Below are 20309 nucleotides of genomic sequence, written 5' to 3' on the forward strand. Positions count from 1 at the left end.
TGAACAGTCCCAATTCCCTCTGCTTTTGCTCACAGGGGAAGTGCTCCAACTCTCGGATCGCACTTGCGGCCTTCTCTGGTCTCGCTCACGCAGGTTCCCAACCCTCAGCCCTGAGCGCCGGTCGGTGCGGGGCGGAGCGGGGCGGGGCAGTGCAGGGGCGGCCCGGGGGCGGTGCCGGGGCGGGGCGGGCGGTGGGGCCCGCCCCCTCCGCGCCCTCCCGCGGGCCGCGCGGTGCCGCCGCGCAGTTGCCGCCCGGCGGTGCGGGGACAGGTGGGGCGCGCTGCTGCCGCGTGAGTGGGTCCGGCGGGAGCGGGAAACCGGAGCGCGGGGCAGTGCGGCGATCTTGGGAGCAGGAGCCTTCGGCGTTCTTCCGCAGGGTCTGTCCCGCGCTGGGGCGTGCAGGGCTGGGCGGGGCGGGACGGGACGGGACGGGACGGGTCTGGGGCTGCCTCCTGCCTACCTTCCTTACAAACTCCCTGGTTGCTCCCGCGTACCTCTTCTCTCTTCCGCAACCCCTGGCTGTTCCGCGCTGATCTTTTTTTGCTCCGCAACTTCGTCCTCTGGGTGCACCTGCATCCCTGGTCCCTCTCCCTGTCCGCACCCTCCTGTGCCATACTGCCAGACTCTCAGGCAGTGCCCTGTGGTGCTTCCTCCTCCAACCCCACTGAGTGTACTTCACCCTGCGGTGCCTTGCCTCCAAGCTTTCTCACTGTGCCCTATACCGCACCGCGTCTGTGCTTCTAAACCCTTTCACCCGGTCTGGCACTAAGCAGGACTTGTTCCTCTAAACCCTCTGGCTGTGCCCCACACCTCCCGGTGCCTGTCTCTCAAGGACCTGTGGCTATGCCTCCCATAAACAGAGCTCTTCTTCCTGTCATGAAGAACAAGTTACATCGTGGCATGTGCATGGCCCCACTGCATCAGGGACCTTATTGTTGAAAAATGCTTTTTTCTTCCCACACCTTTTGATCCCATAGGGTGATCTCAGGCAGCAAGAAACGGAGGTTTTTCTCTTCAAGGGTGAAGGCTGGAGACAGTCAGGGGAGAGGTGTGGCCCATGTGCTTAAGATGGTGATATTAAAATGTAGGGCTGGAGGGGTGATGTCTAGCCAGGGGTTGTCTGGCAAGCTGGAAGGGTGGCTGACTGGCTTGCTGCCTTCCTCGTCTTTGGAGACAGGTCATCTTTGCTGCCATGTGGGGCAGGTCTGTCCTTAAGGACTGGCCACATAGGCAGTGAGGCCAGGAGCCAAGGAGGCAGGTCAGTGCCAGCTAGGGGGGGTTGATGAGGCTACATTGGAGCTGCCTCTTAGACTTACTTGTCCTTTGCAACTGTAGCTGTCATGTATATTGTTATAGAATTGTAAGTTTGTGGATACTTAATTTGTAAATACGTTTTGAATTGAAACTTTGGTTGGGTCTTGGGTGTCGCTTCACCAAGACAGAATAGTGTGATGCTTGAAAAGTCATAGTGAGGCAGCAAACCAGCTCTTACTGATTTTTTTTTTTTTTTTTTTTTTGCTTGCATAGGAAATCAAGGTATGTCAATTAAAGTTGTTCAGACAAACAAGAAAACTTACAGGCATGTATGGATACTCTCTTACTTCATTGTAATTCAGTTCTTCCCAGACCCATGTGTAGGTCTGTAGTGAGCACTACTACCATGTGGGAGAAGTTTCAACAAGTATTTCTGGTTGTTGGGAGCAGCCTGGGAACATGCTGCCTGATTTATTCTGCTGCTCAACACTTGGGGTGCTGCCTGGAATGCACTCAGGCTGCCTTGGAGCTGCCTCAGGTAGAGGTGGAATCATGGTGTATTGACATGGCATTAGGCAGTGTGGATGTACCCTGAAAACACTTCCCTGAAGAGTGGGAGCACTTGTACTCACAGGTTTACCTGAAGAAAATGTACAAAGACCTAGAATTTGAAAACCTAGAGAAAATAGGCTTAAAGTAAGGTGCTGGAAGAGTTTGCCCAGTGAGGCACTGGAAGAGAAGCTGTGGATGCCCCATCCCTGAAAGGCCCAGGCTGGATGAAGCTCTGAACAACATGGTCTAGTGAAAGGTGTCCCTGGCCATGGCAGGAATTTGGAACTAGGTGATCTTTTCAACCCAGGCCATTCTATGATTCTTTGAAATTCTTGCTAGGCAACACCTCTGTTGATAATACAGAATAATGCAACTTTATGGTATTTCAATATAATGTGATCTTTCTACTTAGAACTTATTGGTAGAGCAAGACAGGTTCTGGTACAGGAAGCAATATTCATGGAATGTGTTGGGAAAGATGCCACAGCATTAGTCAAGTAATACGAGCCAAATAGGATTTAACTCATTATGAAACTCAGGAAATACCATGAAATGCCTATCAACTAGTGGCATATCAGTAAAAGAACTAGTCAGGGCATTTTTGTATCTTGACATGACTTGATGGCATTTGCCAAGTGTGCACCCCGTCCTCTCTTTGCCTTTCCTGACTTTGTTTCTCTCTGCTGCAATAAATTGGCAAACTTCCCCCCCCCCCCCCGCCCTTCCACTGTGGACTTCTGCTCTTCCTCTTGAAACTGCTTCTGCACAGTGTGTCTGCTTCCTCTGGTCTGCCCGTATCTGGTTGCCTAACACACAAATTTCTGGAGGTGTGGGCAGCTGCAGAGTGAGGCAGAGGCACAAGCAGTGCATGGGATGGGCATGTGTGGGGTGAGGGAAGTGGGAGAATGTCACCTCTGTGCCATGTTCAAGGACAGGAGATGGAAGGGAGCCAAGATCCCTTTATGGATCTTCATTAGCTGCTTGTGAAATTGTGTTTGTTGTACTGTGGATCTAGGTTGGCAGACTTCATGTGGCATCTCTCCCTGCCTGACGACTGCCTCAGCATGGCTGTCAGAGGCTGCTGCCCCATAATTTTCCTGGTGAAGGCTGGTGTGCTGAAATAAGATGGTGTAGATATCAGTTATGGGTTTAGACCAACTGTGTTGTTCTGCCTGGAGTGGCTCAAGGACAACTTGTAAAATAGGGATAGTAGAGCTATAGTATATAGGCAAATATGAATAGATAGGGTGTTGACATCTTCAGTGGCACGGCATATTTTATACAAATAATGTCATAGCCCAACACTCATATTCTCTTCAGGCTAATGGATGTCTGAAACTTTAAGCTGCTTCTCAAAGCCTGGGCAGCTGGAAAGGAAGAAATACTTCCTTTCTGTCCCTTACTGCAGGTCTTCACTATTCTTGTTTTCTTTCATGAAGTCACAGCATGTGACACACAGGCAGTGTTTTTATCAGTTTCTTGTTTCCCAAGTATGTATTAAATTCAAGAAATGGCAGACTTAGGTGTGTTTTTGTCTACTGCAGTATATGGATTGTTAATTTCAAATAGCAGTTTTGGTAGGCCTGAGTACTTAAAGGAAAGTTGGTCTTTGCTTGACAGCTGCTCTGAAAGCTGAGTGGTTACTCTGCATTGTTCCACAGTGCTAGGGAGCAAGTCCCATGTGCTTGCCCTGGGACCTCACCCACTACTGAGGCTCACTGCTGCATGTAAAGGGCAAATGCAGCCTAAAGGGTGGAAACAAAACCTTTTACTCCTCAAAAAGATGAGATTATTAGAACAAAAGAATTAGCAAATGTAGTAGTTAATTTTGTAAACCGATTGTACTTTTTTTTAAACAGCTCAGTTTAAAGGGTACCTCTAAAGCTAGAGGGAAATGCAGAAATTTAAGTGCCTGTTGTCACATTTCCAATTTTCCAAAAGTTTGGCAAAGTTGCCAGTGAAGTAGCAATTAAGATTTTTTTCTATGTATATGACATTTAGTTGAAATTCAAAACATAAAAAGTTAAGTATATGAGTTTACACTGATGAGAGACACTAGAATAACTCAGGTGTTTCTTATCGTTACTTGTCTTTGGTTTCACTGTTTAATACTGACCATTGACATGCAAATATTGAATAGTTAGTTGGTTTTCATTTTGTTTTTTGGTAATTTTTTTCTATTTTTAATGAATTCACAAAGTAAAATGCTTTCAATGTGTCTGTCAAGATGTCTTTTTTTCTTCTGCATGTTTTTTGTTTTTTCATTCTGTCTGCTTATGTTGGCTACACAAAGCAATTTATCACTGAAGATGTTGATTAGAAAACACCTATAAGTGGTTCATGAATGGAGTAATGTGAGATGAATAAACAGTTTAGAGAACCACAGATTTAAGTGTCTTTAAGTGTTATCTTGGTTCTTGATGAGAGTCTGAGGAATTGAATTTCAGTAGCATTTAATTTCAAAATCCTGAGGTAGCACACAAATCTCTTAAAAACTACTTGTGAAGCTTATGCAGCCCAAAGCAGACTCTGGCTTCCACCTGCAGAGAGGCACAGATGTCACAAGGAAGACAAATATGGGTGTCAGTAAACTCTATGAATCACCTTATTTCCTAGGAGCAATGGTATCCAGATTGCCCCTTTACACTGTGCCAGGATAAAAGCAGCAAACACATGAACCCTTGTCTCCACTCTGCTCATGATACCTACTTAGGCTGATGCTGCAGTTTCATCAACATTTCTCTTATTCCACGTGCTTTTCTTTGCATGTGCTTCTTGTGTCACTTTTCTTTTGGGCTGGAGTATTTCTTGGTGAAAGCTGGTACTAAGAAGCACTGAGGAAACAGTCTGGGTTAAAAAAAACCCTTTCTTTTTCTGTGAGGCCTGCTCTCCTGCGCTGGGTCTGTTTCCCAATCTGTTTTATTATGCAGCCAGAAAAATGGTTGTTCCAGCAGAAGTCAAGGGTGACCTAGGAGCAGCTATGAGTAATGGGGAGAGAGGTTGATTAAAATTACATTGCTACTATTAAAAGTGCTCTTTTAATTGCAAACTTTCCCTGTAAACAACCAGACTTGCTCTGCTTGAGCAGGCTGTGCTCAAGAGAAGCTGCTTGTAGCAGCTTTATGAATTCCTACATGCTGCCTGCCGGTGTTTAATTGTATTGTGAAATTCTTTGTAGTTTGGATTATGTTTTATATTGATATGGGCCTTGCACATTGGGCTCTGTGCCTGGAACCTCTATTCAAAGACTTTTTTTTTTTTTTAAAGCAATGCCTCACTGAATGCATGTGAATGTGAGCATAAGTTTCTCTAGTGCACTGCAAAACCCTGTGCAAAGAAATAGGATGTACTGTGCAAAAAGCTGCTAAGTTTCAACAGGCATCTCATGGGCTGGAATTCAAGAGAATGCTCCTATCCCAGTGATGGCATTCAGGGTTTATGGCTATGCCTGAGATAAAAATATAGCTTACTCTATTCCTTTTATTCTTTGTTTTCTAACAAAAGAAGGGGAGGACTCTTGCTGGACTCTGACTCACAAAGATCAGTTTGTTGATTTGGAAATAATTTGCATTGTATCATCAGTACTGAAATGACTTAAAGCCAAGTCACAAAAACCTGATTCAGTGGTTCTCTGTATGCTTTTAGAGTATGGGAATGGTTCACATTGGTACTGTGTTCTTTCTTTCAGGAAAGTTGTGGCATTATGAATAGATGGAGATGGGCATTTGGAAATGTCTGTAGTCAGTTCAGAGAAGTAGTAGCTGGCAAGGTTTCCTTTTATACAGGTGAAAATTACTTGGATTCAAGTATATTGCAAGAGAACAGTGTGTTTTTCAGTATTTGCATTCTTAACATCCACAATAATCCCTTTTGTATTTGTTTAAATGTACAGTTGGAAAAATCTAGATTAAATACATTCTTTATCATTTTGTAGTCAGAGTTCTAGCTTGTTAGTTCAGTGTTGAAGAAAAAAAATCACTTTTTAGTCTTTAACTCTACAGAAGGGGTGTGACAAGCTTAATTAAATTATTATCACCACTATTATTATTACTTTGGAAGTGCCCCTGTCCCCCTTTGTCTCTTGTGAATGAGAATTGTAGAATATACAGTTGATCAAAGCCAAGAGGATAATGAAGTAAACTCAAATGTTCACTGTCGACTTTGAAATGAAACCTTTCATAAAATTACTTGTAAGTGCACTTCTCAAAAGCCTTGTTACAATCACGGTCATTATTTCTGCTGTGCTGACAATATTGTTTCTGTAGCACCTGTTGTTCTGTAACAAGTCAGGTTGTTAGGGAATTTGCTTAAGATTGTTTTTACATGAAAAAGGAAAAAAAAATTAAGACAAGACTGTAAATAACCTCATGCCATAGCTTTAGATGTTTAAGAAGTTCACTCAGTTTAACTTCTAACTAGGAGCATGGCAGATTTTAGAAAGAGAAGAGGGAATGTAAAATACAGGTGCCATTGGAATATTCTGTGCCTCTCTTCAACTAGTCCTTTAATAACTGCTTGAAATCTTAAGGGGTAAGTATACTCCATCTGAATTTCAGATCATCCTGAAACAGCTTTCTGTAAACTGAAATGATCCACTTAATCAGTCAGTGAAACTTATCAGAAAGTTGTGGAGAAATTGTTCCTGAACATGGACCATGTTGAGTTCTGGTTTGCTCTGGAATTTTTCTCAGTTTTGAAATGAGGTTGCTATTTTATTTTGAAACTGAACATCTCATGTACCCCATTTGAACTACATTTAAAAGTACGGAATGGAAAATTGCCTCTGGAGGTGTAGAAATTGTGCAATCTGGTGTTCTTGCTTTTATGCTGTAGAGAGTTTACGCATATTGTTGTAAAATGTGATATTTCATCAGTTGCTTTCATCCAAGGTGCTGAAGCATCACACTTGATTGAATCTAGAAAGACTTCTGTGATAAGTGAGGGAGTCACTTTTACAGAGCATGAAATTGTATGACCTTGGCTCATTCTTTGAGATTACTTCAGTGGGAAGAGATCCAGTCTTCCTTTCCAGTCAGTGGGATGGCATCACACTTTTTGGATATGGTCAGCTGGATGAACCTGCACCTGAATAATGTATATGTAAGACAAAGAATATGTGCAAAAGCAAATTGTTTGGCTTAAGTGTGAGCAATAGAGTCATTGTGAAGTGAGGCAGAAGAAGAGTAGAAGCAAACCAGGTTTGCTTTCATGATGAGGGCTATGGTGTTGCTTTAGGTTCAGAAAGGGGGGGTGTGGCCCACTAGTTTTGCATATTAACTGGAGTATTGAACCAGCACAAAACACTTTGGCTTTGTTTACAGCTTTGTTATGTTAATTGGTAGAAGACATGCCCCTTTTTCTCTGGGGGCTGAGAACTTCAAACAGAGTGAACCAAACCCACTGATGGACCTCTCCTGCAAGGCATTGAAACCTGTATGTCAAAAATACTATTTTTGATAACTTAAATGCATAGCTAGACATAAGTCTAATTTTTTGTATTGGAGACAGTCCAGTTTTATTCTGTTATACTGCTGTAGCATGCTGAGTAGACTGTTAGACACTTGTCTGTTTCTAGTACACTGGTGTTTTAAAGGAACATTAGTATTAGGCTGAGTACTCTGCTGCTTGCCAAGCTTCTTTATTGGAAGTATTATTGTCTCCTGTGTTATTCTGATGTTGCATTTCCATTGCCTAATGCACTTTGTTGATAGGATCTCTTTTTTTTTTTTTTTTAAGCTATTTATATTTGGCAATCTTTCAGGATCGAAAAGAGGACAAAAAAAGTGCAGTTGCCTTGCCCAGAGATAGCTGGTTCATCCCTCCATGCTGTCTGGATGAACTGTTGTATTTTAAACTGCCGAGATGTCTTGTGATCCTGGGTGGTCTCCAAGTGATTGGAAAGATGGTTAAAAGTACATTCTATTGTGGTAGTGGAAAATATTGATAGAAGATGGAAAAATCCTTACATACCTGTGATCAAATTTGTGCAGGGATGTATTGTTTGATTCTGCTTCTCTGTGAAGTTACTGTTTGATGTTCCAGCTCTGAGTTACAAACTCATGGTCTGCACAGTGCTGCTTTTTGTGCTGTTCTTGAGCTTCCAGGAAGTGCAAAATAATGAAGACTTTTAGAAATCACTATTAGCAGGGAACTAAGGTCTAGATAACTAGATCTGGAGCAGAAGTATGCCTTCATCGCTGTGTATTGTCATTAATGTATCTTTGCCCACAATATCAACCTCTATTTTGCATTTTGTTCTGTAAACTCTTGCATATTGATTTCTTGGAATTTGAATGAAAAATCTATATATTTTAAAGCTGAATTTTCATAACAAGATCTGGTTTTAAAAAATCTTTGCAGATCAAACCAGTTAATGTTTTTAGGTAATGCATGATTTTGCTTTCATGTGAGCTGTTGAGGTTAGGCTGTCTTCTGAATACTGTCCCTGCAACATTGTGTTGCCCACGCAGCCTTTTTCTTTAGTTCCTACAGGCCTTTGCCTGCCCTAGGTCACTGTGTCTGGATGTTTCCTCACTCCAATGCTTACAGGCAAACATGAATATTCCTATTCCATACTGTTTCTTGAGTTCTGACCTCCAAGTCGGTCACAAGAAGCCTTTGAAAGTCCAGCACTTCCATAGTCCTTAGAAGGTTATCTGCATAGCAAGTGGAAAAGAGTATTTTGGAACTGCTGCTAGCACTGTCTGAAAGCAAAGGTGCTCCCATTCTTGTGTTCACCCCGTGTGCCCAAGCTGCCAAACTGGATCTGCCTCCGACAGGTGAGTCATCTCAAAAGCAAAAGTTACTGGGGAAAGTTATCAGGCAAGTAGTGTAAGCAACATGCAGGATGACTAGAGTGGTACCCAAAAACTTACTCAAATTTTAAATAGAATCAAGTGGGAGTTTATAATGTACTAATTTCCATGCATTCATCTCTGGATTCAACATATAATCACAATGCAAGTGGCTTTGACTTCAGGATGAGCCTGTGCGATAATTTCCTCCAGTTATCCTTAAACTTCAGATGCCTATTTGCTGTCTATTTCCATTCTCCACCCCGTTGTGATTCCTCCATTGAGTAAGAGGTATAATAGAAACATCTGGCTTTTCCATTTCAGAAAATTGTATTTCACTTTTTCCCTTCCATAGTAACTTTGGTCATGTGTAAGTGTAAGCTAATTACCTTTTTTTTTTTTTTTTTTAAAGTGGAGGTCTTCTTTGGGATGTAGAAATAAAAAATTGAGTGCCATCAGAAATTGACTTTATTGCTCTATTTAGTTGTTCTGACTGAGAGGCCTGTGTCTCCAAACAGTGGTATAATGTGCCTTCATGGGTTGCCTGATACTAATACTCTTGAGTGTGCTTCATACTGATTAACCAAACCTTTCATCATGCTGAAGAATGTTAATTTAAACAACAACAACCTAAGTCCTGTATACCTCCCTGCATAACCCTCAGTGATTTGAAACTTCCAGCTGCAGCTGTATAAATTACCAGCTCTGGACTGGGAGGATTTAGGATGTGGCAGTGTAGTTGCTTCCTGGAGTGCTCCAAAAAATACATGTGCCAAGACTGGACATGGGAGCGGCAGCTTTTTAATGATACGGTCAGCATGCTTTCTTGGGTAGGAGGAGTGTTCTGAGACTTTAGTTTAAAAAGCACTTAGGACATTTCCTTTAAAATGGCTTTTGTCACCCCAAAGTTCTGCCACCACCTGTCACTGTGCCCGTGTCACACCTCCTCGAGCTGACGTTGCGCTGCACGGGTCACTGCCAAAGGTGCCAGCACAGCTGGTTCCCGCTCTCTTGGAAGAGCTTCCCAGGCAGGGTGCAGTTGCTGATGTTTACAATGCTCAGCAGCATGTCCACTATGGTGCATGGAAGCTTAAAAAGAGGGGGAGGGAAGGGAGGGTGTCAGTTCTAGGTCAGCTGCCTTTAAAATTTATGCCTGCCTACTGCAATGCAAGCAAAATAGGAGCAGAAGGAATGCATTATTTTGCTGCCTAGGATATCGGCCCAGGACCCAGAGGGTGGGTAGGTTGAGCAAGTGCAAGCCAGTGGGAAACAATGGTAAAGCAAATTAGCTCACGTCAGCATGGGAGAGTGGTGTGGGAGCAGTTCAACTACTGTAAATTGCTGCGTTAGAGGGTGTACAAAATAGTATGTTGCAACTCTGCACGGGTGTTATCAGTGTTACTACTTACTAATATTCTGAACCCAGCAAGGGTAGAGCTGGTGCAATAAAAATTCCATAAAATGGCATTGATTTTGCAATGTTGTTTTGCCATGGCAACTACAGTGACAAGAGCTGAGTGTATGCTATACACAAGATGTAACTGTGGAAAAACACCTCTTCCTTTAATAATTACGAATATTTTTCACTTTAGTTGCTTACCTCTTCTTTCTTAAGGTGAATATTGTGTTCTTAAGGTAATTATTTACTTTTCTTTTTCCATATTCTCTTTCTATGAAACTCTTTTCTGATGTATTTTCGTGTTACAAAGACAGCTCAATCTACCTGTCTTTGTCTACTGCAAGTGAAAATTATGGTCTAATTTTTTTCCCCTAGTGCTGAATACCAGCTGGTATATTACCATTGATTACTTGGTTATGACATGTCTTCGGAAATAAAAAAGCTTGTCTACTTTTTTTCCATTGGCATTGGCTAGGTTAGCAAGTTACTACCTATGTAATGAGTCCTGTTCCCTTTATTTTTAAGGAGTCTTCTCTGGAAGCTGAAGTCTAGCTCTGCTTTTCTGTTTCTGTTTAGCTTCCATGGAGTGACCCCCACTGTGACTATTTAATGACAATTTTTGCTGTTGTTCTACTAAGAGGTGGGTAAACACAAACCAAGTCCTTGGTAGCAAACTGCTTCTATTGTGATTAATTCAATGTATGAGAGCGTTATATTCGGTTAATTCTTATGCATTAGCTCTTAACTGTAAATTAGGGTAGACGATATGGTGGAGTGACTCAGTGACTCAGCTTGCTGCTAAGAGAAGGGGACAGTCTCAGACATTTGACATCTTTGATCCCTTTCATTCAAAGTATTTAGTTGGCACTTGCACTCCCTCTCTCTTTTTAGAGCTTACCTATAAACTGAGTATTAAAAATGTGCTTCCAAGGCAGCTTAAAAAACCCAGTCTGTGTTATCTTTTGCAGTGCATGTAAATAGCAGTCCTTACCCCTCTAGTTCAGTACAGAGCTCTATATTCTGTTTTGCTTGGTTACTAATGATGTGTATGCACTTTAGAAACACCACAGCTGTAAATAATTCTTACATATCCTTATCAGAACTGTCTCTGCTATAGCTGTTTGTAGAGGAAAAACAAACAGAATGGGTAAGAGCTCTGTATGTTAGGGAGATGTTGGCTTGTAGATGAACGAGCAGGGAGCACAGGGGGTATGAGTTAGCATGATTGCACAGCACAGCTGAAAATACTAGATTGTGTTACTGCTTCCTAGCCTTTAGTTCATGTTTTGTGAAAGTCTGCTTAAAATGACCTAAAGCTTAGTTGATCTGGTCTTTCAAGTAAATCTGAAATGGTGCTTTCCTAGTTGTACAATAAGGTAAGGAGGAAGCAGGCGAGTCTAAATCCTTTGGGAAAGGAGGATATTAACCTGGGTTGGATATGGCCCAGTTACTAAATCAATGCATTACCAAAGGCCTTTGATAAGTGTAATGATATACCACTATCTAATGGAAGTGAGGTTGCATTAGCAGCCTTATTTTGACTTCTAAGTGAAAGTTGTCATGCTGCGTGTGCCTCAGGAGTCACTGTGTATGCAGGTCTAGGTGACACTGTGAGCAGGTGTCACTGAGCTAGAACCAAACTCAAAGGGGCCGAGGGTAAATAATGCACTGGGGCACCAAGGAGAAGAGCTGCTGCTCTAAGCTCTATGAGGAGCCACTCACTGCACTAGAGTAGGGAGGTGAGACTGGTTGGCTGAAGGATGGCTGACATTTAAATGCTCAATAAAGAGCTTTTGTTAAAGGAAGGGGAGCACTGAAAACAAGTTGAAATCTTAGGAACTTTACGCCTGCTAATGTTGTTTGTTTTCTCTGAAACATTGAAAGTATGGGGAGAGAAAGTTGGTGAAGATACAGTGATGTCAATGGTGCTCAAGTCCTAAGTGAAACTAAGGACATTTTCAGGGATGTGCCCAGAGTGTTATACTTGATTTAACCTGATAAGTAGATTCAGACTTGCAAAGAAACTTCCTTTCAGGCTATGGTTGCAAGAACTATTTAGACTTGATAAGTCTTTCTATTGATGTAGAAGATTAGTCCCTAGGATCATTTCACATGTATCCCTGCAACCTCAGGTGATATGTTTAAGATATTTAAGATACTGGTGATGACAGATCTTTTCCTGCCTTACTGTAGCACAATGTAATTTTTGTGGTTTCACATCTCATCTTGTAGAGTGTCCTGGTGGACAGTGGGATGACTTTCTGAGGTGGAGCATGTGAAGTGCTTGACTAGCAATCAAGCCCAGGAGTGTCTATGAGTAGGTGGGACTGGATGATGATGTGGCCTCCCTACATGACTTCATTATCAGCTTAAAGGGATCCATGACAGGGCTGTTATTCCCACTTTTCTCCCTTTCTATGGCATTTCAGTTTGTGAATTTTAATGTTTCCTTTGCACAAGCCAGTTCAGCCTTTCAAGTCCGAGTTGACTGAGAAATAATAACTTTTTTTCATTCTCAAAGCCTAAGCTTTAATTTAGATTGGTGAACTGCTGTGGCTTATCTTGCAGCTGCCTGGAGCAGCCCCACTGGCAGTGGTGCTGTGGGACTGGACTGCACAGGGGGCCTTCCTCATTCAGACACTGGTGATTGGTTCAGGGTGTGTGATCCAGGAGAGTGCCCGTGTAATTCTGGCTGGGAGCTGGGGTACAAAGCAGGGCTATACTCCTGAAATTGTTCCCATAAGAAGGGGATTTTCTGTGCCTGTTGTTACTGTTCAGCTTTGCCATGGAGTTTTCAGTATCTGTTCCTTTAACTATTTATCGAGAGGTGTGGAAGCAAGTCCAAACTGGTCATTATTTTACACAGCAGCAGAGTGGGAAATGCATTGGACAGACAAAAAACCAGTGAGAAGTGTAGTTGAAATGAAAGCTGTTTTCACTAGTTGTGCTACTTAAAGTACTTTAGTCACATAGGTGAATAACAGATTTGATGCTAGTTTAAAAAGTAAAGGATTAAATAATGAAGTGCTATGTAAAAAGATCAGTAAGAGTGACTATACAAGATAAACATCAGATATCTTATTGAATAGTTCCAATGAGGAATTTTAGAAAATGTTCTAATAAAGCTTCTTAAGCCTCAGTAATCTGTTTTTAGGATGTCCACTGTCATCTAGCAGGGGCAGTGTTTATAAGCAATATTATCAAAGAGGAAAAAGCCATATAATTTTAAGCAAGATGCATGTGAGATGAATCTCTCACCAAATGCATGTGAGATGAATCTCTCACAAACTGGGCTGGATGGTTGAGAGAAGGCATAAAAATGGAGAAGGTGACAGAAACTTTTCTCAGCAAAATCCGTAACAACAGGTGACACCCAGCTGAAGTTTAAAACTTTGTTGCAGAACATGGGTGAGTAATCGGTGTAATATAATAGGCAGTTTGTAGTTGCTTGCCATGTGACATAAGGGAGTAGTGTAGTTAAAATAACTGCAATTATGTAACACACAGCCTTGGGAAATAGGAAGGGCAGAGCTGGTATTTCCCAGGTAAATCTTAAGATACCATCTGCGAAACGTCCTAATTTAATTACCTTCTGAACTTCAAGAGCAGAATTAACAACAGTATACAAAGTGATTCTGAAACATGAAAGTTTCATAATTGTGCCTGAATATGTAAGCCAGTATTACTGCCATTTCTTAAGCTATAATTTTGAAATTAGGCCTGCATGTGTCAATGTTGCTGTAGGCTCTCCCCCTCTTCCACTGGGGTCTGCAGGGTGGATGATCCTCCGGTCATCACTGGGCGAGGTGTGATACTCCAGAAGCTTTGTTTTTGAGACCCATCCTGGGTGTAAATTAGACCACTGAATTCTGCCCTGGGTTGTCATAATCTCCAGACATTTTCTAAAGGATCATTGTAAAAGTATCTTGTCTGTCTTTTTAGAAATAAGTTTTTTTCTCTAATGTTTATTTTTAATGTTAAGTGTTTTAAGTTGATGTGAATTGAAAATTGTTTTTTGGAGTGACAGAGCTTATATTAGATTGTTTCATTCTGAGGGGTTTTTTGTTTGGGTTTTTTTTTGTGCATTTTTTTGTGAAGTTCTTTTATGTGCATATTTTATATAGTACCCATTAAGATAAAACAATTTTTGTAAAATTACTATTTAAAAGTAAATCTTGATATCTGTTTTATTATTTAAAAGCTATGTAGGGGGAATAAATGAGCATAAAGAATGGTAAATATCTTTCATGTGGGTTAACCAAAGGAATGTGAGAAACTTCTTGTTCTCATTTAAAAATTAAGAATATTTCAGGCATACCAGTAATTCCCATTACAAAAATCACTAATAGTTTTGTGAGCTAAGTGAACTTGAGCGCTTCCAACAGCTTGTTTCCTTACCATTTCTCATCAGACATTCTCATATGGTTTGCTGTAGCATTTGTGGCATTTCTGTTGGTGTAAACAATCTTATCTGCCCTTGTCTCTCCAGTAAAGGTAATGGTCCAACATGGAACTGGTTCTGCCAAGCTGTATGCCTTAGCTGAGCTGCAGTTAGTGGGCTCTTCCAGCTGTCTGCTGAGCTGCAGGCAAGCAGAGCACAGCAGATTACTTTGCTCTTTAATACAAAACTTTTTCTCCTTTGCCTCACTTATATCTCCTTTTCTTACAATGGTGGAGGCACATTTGTTTTAAGATACCTTCAGAAATTATGCTGCTACACTGACTTGAACTTAGGTACACAGTATTATTTCCATTGACAAAAACAAAAGTAATGCTTATTTCTTTTGAAGAGCTGAATATCTTGCATATGTTTTTTTAGGGGGTTTTGAAAGTTGTTTTGCAACTTTCATGTGCTTTGCATGTGTTTGAGAGGACTGTCTCTGTTATTTAGAAATTTTCAAGCTGGCCAGACTCCTTATATGACTGTATTTTTGAGTTTATGTAAATTGTTTGCAATATATTGTTTAAAATGACCCAATTTTGAAAATGAGTCTGCTTGTGTTACCTAATTTTGAGAGAGTTTGCTACCAACGGGTAGGAAATCGATTGTGCATTTTAATGGCATTTTAAAATTTTGATATGAGCAGAAAAGGGAGGATTGGAAATAAAAATGCTGATGCACTGACGCTGTAAGTACATTAGCAGGTAGATAAACCACATGTATGTTTTCCTGACTCAACTAGGGCTATACAAATGCGTAACGGGCAGATGAGTTTATAGTATGAAGAACTAAGCTCTGCATTTAACAAATGGCCTTCTCTGGCCCCAACTCTTCGACCCCTTAGGTGAACTCTTTCCAGTCTCTTAGAAGATAATTTCTGTAGCCTACTGCCAAACATTTTGGAAGATTGCATTACGGTCAAAGCATTATCAGTTTACTGCTTAACAACACAGTTTTACTATTAAAAACCAGTCTTTCAGAAATGGTTTGGTTTCTTTGGTGAATTACAAGCTAGTTGTTTATCTTGTGTGTAGGTATGTGATTTCCTTTTTTTTCCACTCTTCCATTAAAAAAAGCAGGCCTTGATCATATCATTTTCCAGTGTTTATGAATATGTGTGAAGTAAGTGTAACAAGGTAAGACAAAATATTTTTCATGCTGCCATTAACTCTCCTTTTGTAGGTGGTAAAGAAAAAATTATCCTGAGAACCTAACATTCTGTTCACAGAATTGGATTTATGAAGGAAAACTGTAGCTAGGTAAGAAAATAGGTAGAATTGTAAAGCAAATTGAAAGTGAAATAGTAATGTCATATATAAAAGTTGGTTTTAAATAAACCTTTTAACTGTAGGAAAGTTCTGAACAGCACTGTCTTTCTTGCAGACATTATTTCTTAAAGTAATTGGAGTTAACTTACTATATTTTGCTTACCTTCAGATTCAGATCAGTCACTATTGAGTGGTTAGGCTGGGGCTGCTTTCTGTGTAAATCCTTCTCTGTTTACTGAACTTACCCTTTTCTGAGTTACTGAACTCCAGCGTTACTGAACTCCAGAAACTTTCAGAACAAGTTTGCTGACTGTAATGGAGTTGTTTCTTGCTTGACTATGAACAGAAGAGAAATCTTGAAGGCTGAGAGCCTCTGCTGTCTAAATTTTTGAGGACTTTTAAAGGAAGAGGAGCTGTGAGTGCTGGGGTCAGGAGAGTTGGGACAAATCCCTCACCATCAGTATGGCAAGGGCCAGTTTCACTATTTTCATCATCTGCCTTTCTACTGGAGCTAGAAGAAATCTATTGGAAATAGTCAGATTCCAGATAAAAGTCTTGCATTTGGCCTCAATGCCTAGCAGGCATAAGAGCTGCATTTAAACGCTGACAGCACGTTTGTCTGACTTCTGATATAAAAACTAAAGTGGAGGAGTCAAGTGGGTAAATGTAAAGAATTGTCTATTTGTGAGTTTGCAGTTGTTGAATGACAACTGTAAGAGTGTCATGATCAACACCCCAAGGCCATTGTAGTGGGTTGACCCTGTCTGGGTGCCACATGCCCACCAAAGCCTCTCTCTCACTCCCCTTCACAGCTGGACAGGGGAGAAAAAATACAACAGAGGGTTCATGGGTTAAGATAAGGATTGGGAAAGATCACTCACTAAATAACATCACAGGCAGAACAGACTTGAATTAAAGGTAATAATTGAATTTATTACTAACTAAACCAGAGCATGACAATGACAAGTAAAATGAGACCTGAAAACACCTTCCCCCCACCCCCCACTCCTTCCCACCTCTGCCTCGTCCCCCCATGAGTGGTGCAGGGAGGTGGCACATGGGGGTTGTGGTCAGTTCATCACATATCCCTGACGCTGCTCAGGGAGAGGAGTCCTTCCCCTGCTCCAGCATGGAGTCTCCCTAGTGGGAGAACTTCTCCAGTGTGAGTGCATCCCATGGGCAACAGTTCTCCATGAACTGCTGCAATGTCAGTCACTCTTCCACGGGTGCAGTCCTTCAGCCACAGCCTACTCCAGTGTGGCCTTCTCTCTCCATGGGTTCACAGCCTCCTCTCAGGCATCCACCTGCTCCAGCATGGGTCTCCTCCAGAGGCTGCAGGTGGACCTCTGCATTCCAGGGCCCTCCAGGGGCTGCAGGGCCACAGCTGCTCCCCATGTCTGCACCAGGGGCTGCAGGGGAACCTCAGCTCTGGCCCCTGGAGCATCTCCTGCCCTTCCTTCTGTGCTGACTTGGGTGTCTGTGGGGCTGTTCCTCTCACATCTTCTCACTCTGCTCTTCTCTGGTGGCAATTACAACTGCACAAACATCGGGTGTTTTTTTTTTCTTACATCTGTTACCACAGAGGCATTGCCACAATTTCTAATTTCTAATTGGCCCAGCCTTAGCCAGTGGCACATACATCTTTGAAACCACCAGAGACTGGCTCTGTTGGACACTGAGGAAGCTTCTCAGGCTCTCACAGAAGCCACCTGTAGCCCCCCCACCACCAAAGCCTGGCTATGCAAACCAAATACACTGATACTATATGGCAATTGTTTTAGTGCCAGAATCTACACTGAATTTTCTGGATTTTTAAGAGCATGTCTTGAAGCAGATTTCTTGTTTAACTTTAGTCTTGGTCAGCATATTGAGCTAGACAGTCTGAGTTCCAGTAATGCAAGGGTGAGAAAACTGGGTGGCAGTGAAATCAGGACGCTACTTTTCTTACCAAAGAACCAGTTAAACATAATATGATTATTTGTACTCAGTGAATATATTTGTTGAAAAATTGAGCCATGCTCTGCACAAGATTTCTGTGGGCTTTGGCAGAATTCTATTATAACCTCTGCATGAAGTACAGTTCAGTTTGCCATGCCTTTTCTCTTGACATACTGTTCTCATGTGTCTGAACTGAAAGTATACTGGATTAAAAGGAGAATTTATTGTAATCAGTCTAGCAATTTAATACAATAGTTATTTATAAAGTAAACATTTTTAATGGTTCCTCCCCAGCACCAGTTATGGCTGAATTGCTTGGCTGTCACAGTTGAGCACTCTGAAGTACCTGGTGTTCAGGACAGGGCTGGATTTATGTGTGTTTGATATTGTCCATAGTTGGCTTATGGAGCAAGGTGACAATAATATTTATAATTTGCCTCTAACCATAAAATGCTTTCTCTCATGTGATTGCTAGTGTCAAATGCAAGAGTGCTCCTTATGCTTACGTTAGTAAAGAAAGAGGATGCCCCCTACTTCTTGTTTTGTCAGCATCTTAATAAGCATAGAGTGCTGAAGCAAATACTGTAATATGAATACAGGATGCATGAAAATGCTCAGCGTGAAGGCAGTGACATTGAATTGCGAAATGCTGATGCTGGAGGATGATATTTCTGGAAAATGTGAACTTAAAAGAGACTTGCAGAGGGAATATTTTCCAAACCTGAAATTGGTGATGGTTTCAGATATTCAGAGACACAGGACAGAAGTGCAACCAGGAAAACAAGTGGGCAGCAAAATGAGAATGGAGATGAAATAGATCAGTTGAACTCTAATGGAGGCAGGCTTGTCTGTGTTGCATCTTGCAATGAAGGGTGATTGTAGTGGCTAAAAATTCCTGTGAAATGGCAGTGAACAGGATGTACTTGCAGAAGTGGAAATAAGGGTGAAATTGTTTTTCTGGACTGTTAAGGTGAAGATAAATGAGAAGATGATAGTGGAGAGATCTGAGGAGAGCAATGCATTACCATCATGAGGGAAGAACTGGCTCTCTCAACTTGCAGCTGGCTTAGCTGGAGGAGATGCAGAAGGGCTGCTAGAGGAAGTGAGCTGGTTATCAAGGTGTGCTGCAGCCTGAAATAATAAATAAATACTACTAATAAAGGTGAATACAGTGTGAAGATTGTGCAGAGATATTGAGAGAATTCATATGGTAAAGTGAAACACTAAGTGGGGTACGAGAAAAACATCATCAAATGTGCTGGGATTTTTAAAAGTTATTTTCTAAGGGAAATGAGGCAAGGGAAGGGCTGATGAGTGCTTGATTGTGGAGCAAAAATCAGTATTCATATAGGAATACTTCTCTGAAAAGTTTTACATAAGTAGGAGGTACTGCATGCAAAATGGATGTGCTGGATAATTTTTGGGTTAATGGTGCTGCCGTTGGTACTATGACATTCCATGATTCTGGTGTGGAAACAGTTGATTCATCAGAGTGGGATTTGCATACTAATTATAACTTGGCTAATTATTGTATTTAAAAGGAGTATGCTGACTTATTGGTACCTTTTCTCCTTCCCACATACCTTAGAAATACTTATTATTTAGAGTTTTTTTTCCAATAATAAATATTGCAAAGCTGAACTTCCTCATATATCAGCCGCTTGGACTTTAAGTGGAGATGGTGATAAAAAATAATTTAAGCATCTATTGTTTATTCATATTTACCTCTTAACTGTAATGGTTAACCACAGCACAGTTTCTTGAGATAACACTTTATGGCACGGAAGCACCTGGTTTGTATGTAGAGATTGCAAAATCATATTGTTGTGCATAACAGCTATAAATTAGACCCAAGGATAATGGGATGTGGCCAGCTAATGCTTGCTGATCTGTATTTCACATATGGTGCTCTGTTAGTCTTTTCTCTTTTTTTTACCACTCTGCTTCCTGAAAATCTTTCCCAAAAAACTTTATTAATCTTTCTTTATTGATAAAAATCCGTATTTCTGTTTTGGCTTGTTTTCTGCAGGCAGCATCATAAAAATCAAGTGAAAATGGCCTTTAGCAATCTGACATCAAAGGCTATACTACTGTATGATGAATGGATTAAAGATGCCGGTGAGTCATTTAAATCTGAAACTTACTAACTCCCAGTAATTTTGAATAGCAATGTGTAGCTATGCTGGTGTGCTGTTTATCAATTTAGGAGTAGCTTCGTCATCCTTTGAATATCTGTAAGACTTGCCAGGTTACCTATTAAAACGGCAGTCTAGTTTCTGCATTTTAAAATAGGAAGTAAACAAAACTCAGGTAGTTTATGGAATTAAAGTCAGAGTAAATAAAGTGCAGATAGTGATTCTCCTGTCAGTGTCTCTGGTTGCCTGAATATATAGTTTGAGTTTTTCCTATGGTGCTGAATGTATAGTTTCAACTCTCTCTCATTACCAAACAATTGCATTTTATCAGTTAATTAATGCACATTGCGTCTTGCATTTTACTTTTGCAAAATGAAAAAAAAACCTCAAGCCCTGATAAGTTTCAGTATTTTGAAATTAATCCTCAGAGTAATTAACTCTGTCACAGTGGTAATTTGAAAAGGGATGTTTGTCTTGTTGCAGTTAGTAAGGGATATTAATCACACTTTGATTTTATGTTGCCACTCT

The 20309-nt window shown here is 41.1% G+C and overlaps 1 protein-coding gene across 2 annotated transcripts in view; it reads left to right on the forward strand.

Annotated features, from left to right (window-relative positions):
* The first annotated feature begins 204 nt into the window (after window positions 1-204).
* ELOVL7 (ELOVL fatty acid elongase 7) overlaps window positions 205-20309 on the forward strand; it is a 31787-nt gene continuing 11682 nt past the window's right edge. Inside the window, exons 1-3 of one of the 2 annotated variants that reach the window (XM_071425359.1) lie at window positions 7386-8585; window positions 10525-10639; window positions 19676-19764. In XM_071425359.1, coding sequence (XP_071281460.1) covers window positions 19701-19764 — 64 coding nt within the window. In that variant the 5' untranslated portion in view covers window positions 7386-8585; window positions 10525-10639; window positions 19676-19700. Of the gene's footprint in view, window positions 378-7385; window positions 8586-10524; window positions 10640-19675; window positions 19765-20309 lie in introns of those variants that run through there. The other variant, XM_071425358.1, reaches the window with a different exon arrangement.

The sequence above is a fragment of the Agelaius tricolor genome, unplaced genomic scaffold (assembly GCF_023055355.1).
Source record: "Agelaius tricolor isolate 1412-34295 unplaced genomic scaffold, bAgeTri1.0.p SCAF_4, whole genome shotgun sequence".
Lineage (NCBI taxonomy): Eukaryota > Metazoa > Chordata > Aves > Passeriformes > Icteridae > Agelaius > Agelaius tricolor.